Raw genomic sequence first — 11,292 nt, forward strand, 5'->3', positions numbered from 1 at the left:
TTCCGAGCCCCGTCAGGAAACCCAGGCAAGACAGCTGTGCCCTCTGACCCAGGCAGAGCTGGCAGCTGCTGCCCAGAAGACTTGATTACCTCTTCTTACCTCAATTACCCCTACTTCTTAGGTTTCTCAACTAGAACTTCATCTCTTAGCTTCCTGTCTTTAAGCCTTGAGTGCCTCTTCCGCACTGCCAGTGTCCACGAACAGTGCCCTTATGGGGAGACACCCGTCCCAAGAGCATCATCCCACTCCCAGCGACCGCAATGCTTCAGCTGAGGCCAAGCCCCCACCGAGCCACTGCCACTCAGCCTAAGGGCCTTCCAGCAGTACACTGCAGGAAGCAGGCCCACAGGAGAGGAGTCAGGGCCGCGCCACACTCTGGGGCAGCAAGGATGTAACCCCGAAAGCCAGCAGAGTCTGCAGCAGAGAGTGCTCTGGATGGGGGTGGAGCCCCACGCCATCCGACCACCCACTCTCAACATGAGCAAACAAAGCTGACTGGAACCTTCGTTCCTCTTGCACAGATCCTCCCCGCCCCCGCCGGCCCCGCCTCCCCCAGATCTGGGGCTATTTGGCAAGCCCGAGGGGGCTACCACATTCCCAGGTGGTTTCACTGGTGTTTAAAACCCTGTAAGAAAGCATTAAAGGGGAGCCGTGGGCCACCACCTTACTCCACATCAGTAGGGCTCCTCCTCTCTGGGCCACTGCCCTAGTTTTTTTTTAAACACATTTTGTAACACATAGCCCACAACTTCACACGCTACTAAATGCTCTGGACACTCTGCCAGCGTGGCCAGCCAACCCTGAGCCCACCTCCAGAGTCCTGGGCAGGGCTGGCAAGGACAAAAAAGCTCTGGAGAACAACAAATTCTTCTCTCTCGCCCATTCTTCCAGGAAGCACCCTGGACCAGAGCCCTCCTTGCACCACCATAGCACTGGACTGCCCCGGTGGGCACAGAAGTGCTCAACCAGGGAGGCCACATATGGCCCCTTGTGGGGACACCCACACCTCGGATGTTGGAAAGCCCACACAGGGGGGCAGCCAGGCCTCTTGGCTTGGTAAACCAGGCCAGGAGCACAGAGCCACCACAGCCACGGAAATAAGACCACCAACGGCCACGGGGGCACAGGGGCTGAGGGGACGACGGCTGCAGAATCAGTCCCTGTAGTTCCTGACCCCAGACCTGGCCCTGAACCCAGTCAGCTCAACTCCAAATCTCCACATTTAGCAAACGCTTCCGGCCAGCCTGCCTGGAGCCCCAAGAGGTCTTCAGGGGTCACTAACAGGAGGCTGGCACACAGAGGCTGGCACACACCGGGCACTAAAATCTTTGTCAAGTGAATAAGTCAAAGGACAGGGAGACACACTGACATGTTCCCATTATGTGAAAAGTAAGCTTCAGAAAGACAAGAAAGTAGACCATTCTGCCCAGAGGCTTTTTTGGCAGGTGTGGAGCACCATCAGACTCAGAACTAATGGACTCAGCGGAACCACAAAGGCCCACCAGAAAGCAGCGCCCCTGCCCTGTGGCTAAGAACACAGGGGACGGCTCCCAGCCAGGCCCAGACCTGAGCTGGGGCCAACAGGGAATGCAGACCCAACACTCTCCCCCCAGGAGCCCCCCCAGCTCCCCAGGACTCAGGACAGACAGACAGTCTTTGCCCAGAAACACTCAACTGCTCTACCTCAGGGACTGCCGTTACAAGCACCTCTCCAGTCCCAGCCTGGACGATGTCCTTGAGGGTGACCTCAGGGGTGCAAATGAAAAGCTGCTGTGGCCCAGGGGCCAGCATGACAGAGGCCTCATGCTGGCCAGCTCCTCCAAGGCAGGCCCCTGTGCTTCCAGGGGCAGCTGGCTACACCTGTCACCTTCGGAACCAGGCCCACAATTCTTCGGTTGTGCAGCCACCACTGGCCCTCACCACTGGGGACGAATGTCCCTGTCAACCTCCCATGTTAACCCCACGGATATCTGCACAGAGCCAGATCCCCTACCGTGGAAGGTCATCCAAGCACGACAACAGACCAGCTAAAAAAATATTTTTGCCTGGAAGCGTCTGTGGTCTTTCCTCTGGGATATGGGGCGCATGGCCCAGATGCCCTCTCAGTGAGGGCTGACAGTAGACGGCCTTCTGCTCTCAGTCTTTCTGGGAACCGTAAGCTGCACAGAGCCCCTGCCTCAGGCCAGACTGGTTGACAGGCCTGACCGTCTCACCGGACTGGGGTCCGCTCCGAAGGGCTGAGCTTGCCCTGGAGCAGAGGGGCAGGAGCAGACAGACAGGCCCTTGTCTGTCCTGGGGCCTTCGTCAGAGCTCTCCCGCCCCCTGCTCCAACACCCTCCAGAGAGATCAGTCCCAGGGACCCTCTTTAATAACTTCATGGCACACCAAACTCCCCACTTCTGGGAACTCAGCACATACCACTGAGTCCCAAAGACACATTAACACACTTTTCTACAACTTATTGATCCTCATGAGTAACACTTTCACATGAGCCAGAGGCAAAGCCACAGCCCTGGGTGACTGTCCTGACTGCAGCAATCGACTGACTATCCTGAACGCAGACAGCCAACCTACTTTTTTCCAAAAGAGGAGTTTCACCTAGAAGGGATTCCTGCAATTATCCCTCCAAGGGCCTTACCAGGCCCACAGGAGTCAGGGACTCCACCAGACTTCACTTCCACCATCAGAAATCCCCAGAATGAAGGCTGCAGCCACATCCAACCAGGAGAAGCAGTGCTTCAGGTGTGGACCAAGCACTCATCACCCATCAGAGCATCCTCTATCAGGCACCTCTTGCCACAGCTTCCTCTCTCAGGACAGGCCCACCCTTCCTCTCCACCTACCCTCCCAATCAGAAGCCCAAACTACTCACCACTCAGTCAGCCTGGTCCCCCCTGGTCTGGCTGCCCCCGAGACTGAGGGAGAGAGCAGACCACACGAGGGCCACGTTACTCTGAGCCCTGTTGCACAAACACCCATCAACTGCAAGTGCTTTGGGGCCCAGAACCCTAATAACCCCCAGTGTTTCTGGGAGAATGGACTGGTGGCTTCACAAGGAGGTTCCGCACCTCTCCCTGATGAGGCTCACACGAAAGGACCTCAACCCAGCATGTTAACCCAGCCAAAGATATCTCCTCTCCTAGGACCTGGGGCAGAGTCCAGTGCTATGGGCCTCAATGGGCTCCCTTGGGCTGTGTCAGGCCCTGGAGGCACCTGAGGGTTCCCAGGGGAATTCCTGAGCATGAGGAGGTGTGGTGGAGACTTTGTGCCTCCCTGAATTCTCTTTTCTGTGGACTCGTACTTCTGATCCTTCAGGTTCTGCTCCCCAAGTGCCTGCCATACCCCAAAATGTGGGTCTGGCTGTCTTGCTACAATAAAGCTGAAACCTGGGCAAGTTTTTGAACCCTCTCTAAGCTTCAGTTCTTCAGTTGTGAAATGAACCACTCACCTGTCAAGGCTTAGCAAAAGTCAAACAAGAACTGCCCTATAAAGTTCCCAACAGAGGGCCTGGCCCCAAGTGCTCAGTGGTCAGCAGCTGCCGTCAGCCATGACGAGGAGGTGGAAAGAAGGTGGCACTGTTTATTGTGCCAGTGTCCCACCCGCAACTACTCAGCTACAACCCCCCCCGATATCAATTCCCTGGCATTAGAACACCCTCCCCTTGAAGGACCATAAACTCAAGCATCAAACCCCTTCCCTGGCTTGTTTGTCTGGCTCCTTGCTTCCTCTATAGATGGAACCCTAGAGCCAGCAGCCAGGAAAGTCTTACCAGGCCTTCCAAGTAAGGGGCTACAGCCAGGCCCCACTCTCAGTTCCCATAGGGTCAACTTCCTGCACTGTGACAGACTGAATGCAGTCCATGCACTCCCTGACGGAGCAGTACTGTCAAAATGTCAAAAACGATCCTCACTCCATCTTTAGCCCATCATCCCTCAGGCTGAGAGAACCAGAGCTCAGTCAGAACTCAGAGGCAGAGAGAAAGCAGGGACGAGGGCACCACCTATCTCCCAGAACCTGACGCCTCTGTTCACAGTGGTGCTTTGTTTCTGAGAAGGCCCAGCACGGGGCACTCATACATGCCAGGTCTCCCCCATCAGATCTGTTCCTGGACATGCAAACGCCAGGCACCCCCACCATAGTGTCCACCTAATACAAAATTAAACAGGTAGTTCTAACAAGTTACTTAACACTCTGTGCTTCCTGGAGCCTTACACTTTCAAAATGTAAACATGTGTCTTAAAGTGAAAAGCACTGCCAGCTAACAGATCCTTCAAAGAAGAAACCATTTCTTCTTCTTCTGTGGGCCTCACGACTCTGGGAAACTGCCTGTTGCACTCAAGAGCTGCAACTCTGTTCAATCACTAACTGCACAAGTTTCTCACATACACACACATCCACCCACACACACACACACCCCACACTACATAACCCTTCTCCAAACACTCCACAGCTCTAGGACACCTTTATTAATTCTGTGAAGAAATCAATTTTGCACAAGGCTCTCCTAACGCTGTGATTTGAATGAGAGAGAGAAAGACCCTAAGAAATTACCCTCCCTCTATAGATGAGATCCTCTGGTGCCGAGGAGTCCGGGAGAAAGGATGAAGCACCCCCACACCTAAGACAGCACTGAGACCAGTCATGGGTCTGCTGTCCCTGGAGCCTTACTCCTTCCACGAGCACCCTGGTGGCCCCAACAGAGAGCACCCTGAGTCTGTAAGATACACCACAGTTCTAATACCATTTTCCTGCCATTGGTGTGTGCACAGTGCAGAGTCCTTCTGTTGTAAGTGATGAGGAATTATATTTAAAAATAGTTTCACACAGGTCTTTCTATTTAGCAGGAACAAGCTGCTTCATATTCCCAAAGAGCCACGGGCCAGACATTGTTTTGTTGTGGGATATAAGAACAGCTCACCCGGGTGGCCCTTACCTTTAACAAGCAGCCTGTCCCTCACAGACACCCGCCGAGTGGAGTCAGAGGCTGTGGCTGACGCCCGGGACCCTTTGAGACCATCATCCCGCTTCAGCTTGCTTGCCAGCGTCAGCATCACTGCTGCCTTTTTCCTGAAAGGCCAAAGGCAGGTTAAGCGCTCATCTCCAGACACTGAGGCAATGATGTACGGTGATTTTTAATTTTTCCCCATAATTTAGTTGTAGGAAGATGTAGCATGTAAGACAGATTAACAAGACTGCATTCCTCCAAGATGAATCTGGGTAATCTCTATGCCTCTCTCAATCTAATTTTTAAAAGTATGAATGAAAAATTTAAAAGGAGAGCCAAGCATTTAACACTCACTGAGCAGCAGGCCCTGGGATGTGGAGCTCATGTCTAGGGCAGCCTCCACTGACGGGTTCCACGTGGGCCCACCACTGTTCACTGCTCTCCCCTGCTGCGGCGACCGGGCCTCTGAGGGTGTGGCCCCAGTGCGCCTCTGAGGGTGTGGCCCCAGTGTCTGGCACTTCGCAGACAGAGGGGGGCGTCAGCCCCTGGTGAGGAGGGAGCACCGCGATGCTTTCCTCCCTCCTTTAATAAAAGTGTGGCTAGAACCTTAATAGGCGTCTTCACATTTGTGTATGTTGTGCTGCACTCACAATGGAAGGCAACGGCAACTTAATCAAATTATAATTAATGCCCCAAACTAGATCCTTTTCACTTGACTGCTTCCAGCCCACTTGTGTTTCAGGTTCCCTCCCCAACAGCTCACTGGGAAGGACAATAAAAACCAAGCACGGGTGATGCACCTGACTGCTTGGGAGAAAGGACTTAAGTGTCAGCAGTGTTTATAGACAGAACTGTCCTCCAGCACCGTCTTCTTTATGTACACAAACCGCCATTCCTGACGGGCGGCCTGATTCCTCCTGCATGCTTTACCAGTCGGAGAGGAATTCTGGAACGTCTGACCGAGGACAAAAATTGATCACCAGCTCAGTATTTTCATAATTTCCTTTGTTGTTTTAATATCATTTCCTTGCAATGTCACTCTGATCATTTTCAAGAAAAAATAATCCAGAATTTCCAGATGAAAAATTTAAACCTACGTAAGGAAAGAACTTTTAGTTTGAGGCCAAGATCCTGAAAGCCAAACTATAAGAATAACTCTCTCCCTCCAAAAGAGGTATCTTTTGGAGAAGGAAATGGCAACCCACTCCAGTATCTTTGCCTGGAAAATCTCATGGACACAGGAGCCTGGTAGGCTGCAGTCCATGGGGTCACAAAGAGTCCGGCATGACTGAGCAACTAACACTTAAGTAATATCTTGAGCCATTTTAATCCAGTCCCTCACTTTTCACACCATCATCTGTGTATCTCCCCATCCCACAAAGACTGTAAGATTTTATTTTCTATTATGAAAACAATATATTGAATATGCTCTTCTGAACTACACAGGACCTATCACTCACCTAATCCCTTTAGGAACCATTGGTCTCAATGCTTCAAGAGACATTCTATTACACATCAGTACTCACGAGCTCCTAGAATGTCAGCTCTAGGATGGACCCTTTCCCCTGACACCCACTTTTTCATGGGTGTGGATTCTGGGACAGCTGGGGACCACGATCTGGATTGTGTGAGGCCACTCAACTGCTAGAAGAGGTCACCATAGAAACACTGGTTTCCCCCGAGTAGATGATGGTGCTGTTTCTATCCTGAAGGTGGTGATGGTTCCAGGGCTATATACACACATCAAGACTGATCAAATCACATGATTTAAACACGTACAGTGTAGTGTACTTCAGTTGTACCTCAATAAAATTAGTCAAAATTTTACCAAGCCATCACTAGTTTCCTTATTCCCACTGTACCGTGCCGTCTCCTCAGGTGGACCTACAGAGAGGACATAACCATTTAACACATCTCAGCTTCACCCAGCGTGGGGGACTATCACTTCAGCTCACCAAGCAATCTCACGAGGGAGGGCTGGGGTGGCGTCAGAATACCTGTGGGCCCCAGCCCACAAGCTACCAGGGACAGCAGCACCATCTACAGCTTGGGGCTCCTGCTCACCCCCACCCCCCCCAGTCCCATTCCAGGGAGCCTGTCATTAATCCCTCAAGCAAATCTGGATCCCAAAGCAGTGTCTGCCTCCCGACCAAACCCACTGTCAGGCACCCAGACTTGAGGACATGAGCCTTGCCACATCGACAGGGCGGCTTGATGATGCGCCAAGACCTTCATCTATCACAAAGTCCACTTGGTTTTTAAACTCTAGCTGACCCTGGAAACACAAACATGGCAAACAATAAAAGCATAGCCTGTGTAAAGAGAGTTCGGTAGGCAGTACCCTCAGTTCAGTTCAGTCACTCAGTCGTGTCCGACTCTTTGCGACCCCATGAATCACAGCATGCCAGGCCTCCCTGTCCATCACCAACTCCTGGAGTTCACTCAAACTCATGTCCATCGAGTCGGTGATGCCATCCAGCCATCTCATTCTCTGTCGTCCCCTTCTCTTCCCGCCCCCAATCCTTCCCAGCAGTACCCTAGGAAAGTCATAATAAAGAGCCCAGTGGAAGAGTGGGTCCCAGGGCACATGACTGACCCACACCCAGCTCCCTGCAGACCTGCACTGAAGGGGCTGCTCAGAGGGTCCCGGCAAGACCAACTGACACAAAGAAAGGCTCACACCAAGATGCTTCTGTGTTGCTGCAGCCTATGGACTCTGCTTAATCATCTTACACTCTTACCCCACACTAAATTCATCTCTGTGGGCAGAGTATGCCCCATACGCAATGCCATTTGGAATTAGATTCCTGGTTTTCGATATTCAACAAGTTTGCGACCCTTGATAAAAGACACTAAGCAAGATATAAAACACAGTGATGTTCTGTTTTTCCATAGAAGACAAAACATACTCTGAACATTCTAAGAAATCTAATTATATAATGACCACCTATTTCTCCATCATCTGCATCATTTTCATACACCACTTTAGGGATAAACCAAAGGTCTAATTTGGGCATGTTCCATAGCTGTTAATTTAACTCTGTGCAAAAAGAATGAATGAAAATAAATTATTCAAGCTGTCAGGTTAACTGAACACCTGTGGTCTGCTTCAGAATTCTCTTTTCCTTCGTCGATATGCTTCACCCTTTGAAGACCTGGTTTAAAACTAAAATTTCCCTTTTATCAAAAATTACACTTTGACCACGGCAGCATTTTCAGTAACAAATAAATTATACTGACTAGCACACTCAGTCTCTAAATTCCTTAAGTTGTAACTGGCCCATTTAAGTTCTTCCTCTGGGTGGGACTTTATTGCAACTGTTCAAAGATTTATGTGCTACTTACTGTGGTTGAGTTGCTAAGTTGTATCTGACTCTTTAGCAACCCCAGGGACTGTACCGGTCAGGCTCCTCCATCCATGGGATTTCCCAAGGCAAGAATACCGGAGTAGGTTGCCATTTCCTTCTCCAGGGGATCCTCCCAACCCAGGGATCAAACCTGAGTCTCCTCCATTGAAGGCATTTTCTTTACCACTGAGACATCAGGGAAGCCCCTGTGCTGTTTACTAGGCTCATCATCAAGAAGTATTTACTCAGCGTTCTGGCCTGCAGTGGCAAAATCAGACCAGGCCACCTGTACAGGGGCCATTCTGCTCCTGGGGTGGGGTACTCCTTAGTTACAATTCTTCCTGCTTTGGCAGAGTCCCAATCTAAGTGTAAAAGGTGGAACCACATGTCACTAGGGGTCAACCAACTCCACAGTCAAAAACGGGCCCACATCAGGACATAAAGTCCACACCCCATCCTCCTGCTTCGGAAGGCCAGCCTCAGTGGTTGACTGCCTGATGACCTTTGGACCCCAACCCTTTTATCTGGCGCTGTAAACCTGCCTCCCCCTACCCTGCCTACTACCTGAGGGGCAGTTTGTCCAGGTGGAGGTCCTCAAGCCCCGTACCAGTTAACCTGCTGGTGATTCTTGGAACATCTACCCCACGTGGGCCCTTCCCCTGCCTCATCCCCTTACCAGCCTGGAACCTTCCCTACAAGGTAGATGGGCCTCCTTCCTGTTCCTCAGCGACACCTCGCTCATTTCTGGAAGCTTCTGCTCAATCTGACATCCAGGTCTGGACGCCCTGCCTCCTCTCGCCACCCATCCTGCTTCTTCCTTCGGATAACCGATGACTATGCGGCAGATTCCTGCACCTCCTCCAGGAAGCCTTCTCCCGCCACTAGGAAACCGTCCCGACCCCACTCGGGAGCTGGCGGGAAGGCAGAGGGGCGGGCCCGATCCCGCGTATGACAGATGAGGGAACCGAGACCCGGGGAGGGGAGGGCCACACCCAAGACTCCGCAGCAGCCGGGACTCGGCGGCCTTAGGGATGGGTCCAAGATGTCCTCCCCCCATCCTCTGCCCCGGGAAGACCCTGCAAACCCGCCCCAGTCGCCCCCGGTGGGGAGCCGCAGGCACGCCGGCGAGGCGGCCGCCCGGCTCCTCCGCACCCCCAGGGGCGCCCCCCCACTCCCCGGCCTAGCCCGATTCCCCCGGCCAGGAGTCCGGCTGCCTGCGTCCGAGCCCCGCCGCCTCCAGCCCCTCTGGACCGGTGACCTTGAGCCCGCTGGGCGCTGCGTTTCCTCGCGGACAGTGAGGCTCGCAGCTTCCCCCCCGAAACGGCGGGCGAGAGAGGGGGGCGCGGCGTGCCCCCGCAGCCCGGGCTCGGGCGGGCCTGTCCGCGGAGCCCGGAGGCGGCCAGCGCCCCGGCCCCGCACTCCCCGGCCCGCGCCCCGCGGCGCCCGCCGGCCCTCCGGCCCCCACCGCGCCCGTCCGCGAGGAGAGGAGCGGCGCGGCCTGAGGCGGCCGCCCGCCGGCTGCACCGGCGCCGAGGGAGCCAAGCCGCCCTCCCGCGGCCGCCGGCCGCCCGCCGCAGGGCCGCGCTCTTCTCACCTGGGCACCCCGAGACAGGCGAGGCGGGCCCGGCGCCCAACACCATGCCCTAGCCGGCCGGCGGCAGCGAGACGCGGCCCCTCACAGCCAGCACCGGCTCGGGGCGGCGGGACCGGAAGTGGCGGGGCGGGGACTCGGCTGCTCTCGCCTGAGGCGGCGGCGGCGGCGACTGCAGCGGGCGCTTTAAAAAAAAAATTCAAAGGCCCGAAGAACTTTATTTGGAGCCTGACACACGAACAGCAGTGTGCACCGGGAAAGGGGGCTGGATTCGCGGCCGGCCGCTGGGGCCTCGCTTATTGGCTGCGGGGCGGGCACGGATCTTGCGGCCCTCGCTGATTGGCCAGTGGCGACAGGGCAGCGACTGGGGGCGAGTCGCCCAGTCAGTTCCCGGGCCTGCGCGCCAGAGCTCCTGGGGCTCCGAGCTGTGTTCCTGCCTCTATTCATTTGGTCCTGTGCTGGGTCAGGGCCTGCGGCTCCGGATTGTCACGCGGCGTGGTCCGCGGTGGGCAGCCAGGCTGATGCTGACTGCTCGGTGGATGGGGCGCCCATCATCGCGCTCAGAATGCAGAGGAGCGGCTCAAAGCCCGCACGGTCGGGAGTGACCCGGGGCGCGGCTGTCAGACCTGCAGCCTCCAAACTCCCCGGCGTGCTTGCGGGACCCGCAGTAGAATCGGTGGGCCCTTTCCTGTTGCTCTACGTTTTTTATTCCTTCTTTCATCGCTTATTCTTTTGTAAAGTACCTACTTTTAAAAATCTGTTTCAAATTGTTCTAATTTCTAGCTTCTTCAGTCGTTCAGTCGTGTCCGACTCTTTGCGACCCCCATGGACTGCAGCACGCCAGGCCACCCTGTCCATCGCCAACTCCCGAAGCTTACTCAAACTCATGTCCATCGAGTCGGTGATGCCATCCAACCATCTCATCCTTTGTCGTCCCCTTCTCCTCCTGCCCTCAATCTTTTCCAGCATCAGGGTCTTTTCCAATGAGTCAGTTCTTCACATCAGGTGGCCAAAGTATTGGAACTTCAGCTTCAGCATCAGTCCTTCCCATGAATATTCAGGACTGATTTCCTTTAGAATGGACTGGTTGGATCTCCTTGCAATCCAAGGGACTCTCAAGCTTCTTGAGTACACACTATTTTCCTGTCCCTTCGCGTCCTGGTGTAGTTGGTAACAGGCACTCTGGCAGAGTTGTACAGGGCTCCTGGAGGAGAGAGCCATCTGACAGAAGAGGTTCACCTCGTGGACAGGGAAGAATCGGCCAAGAAGTTAAAATTTTATTTTCAGAAGCCCCATTGAGAGGTGTTGGAGGGTGGTGTGACAATATCAAGTTTCCTTTCTAAGAGAGGCTTCTGGTTCTAAGAGCTCGTGGAAGAGGGGACAGGCAAAGAGGAAACCCCGATCAGCAA

The 11,292-nt window shown here is 54.1% G+C and overlaps 1 protein-coding gene across 5 annotated transcripts in view; it reads right to left on the minus strand.

The window, feature by feature from the left end:
* UBE2F (ubiquitin conjugating enzyme E2 F (putative)) overlaps positions 1-10,063 on the minus strand; it is a 46,430-nt gene extending 36,367 nt beyond the window's left edge. For 2 of the 5 annotated variants that reach the window (XM_055401569.2, XM_055401567.2), the window contains exons 1-2: positions 9,887-10,043; positions 4,934-5,067 (exon numbers count right to left, since the gene is read on the minus strand). In XM_055401569.2, coding sequence (XP_055257544.1) covers positions 4,934-5,051 — 118 coding nt within the window. In that variant the 5' untranslated portion in view covers positions 5,052-5,067; positions 9,887-10,043. Of the gene's footprint in view, positions 1-4,933; positions 5,068-8,968; positions 9,186-9,886 lie in introns of those variants that run through there. The other 3 variants (XM_088835073.1, XM_055401568.2, XM_088835074.1) reach the window with 3 other exon arrangements.
* Between the last annotated feature and the right edge of the window lie 1,229 nt (positions 10,064-11,292).

The sequence above is a fragment of the Moschus berezovskii genome, chromosome 4 (assembly GCF_049115385.1).
Source record: "Moschus berezovskii isolate FMDL1 chromosome 4, NW_MosBer_1.0, whole genome shotgun sequence".
Lineage (NCBI taxonomy): Eukaryota > Metazoa > Chordata > Mammalia > Artiodactyla > Moschidae > Moschus > Moschus berezovskii.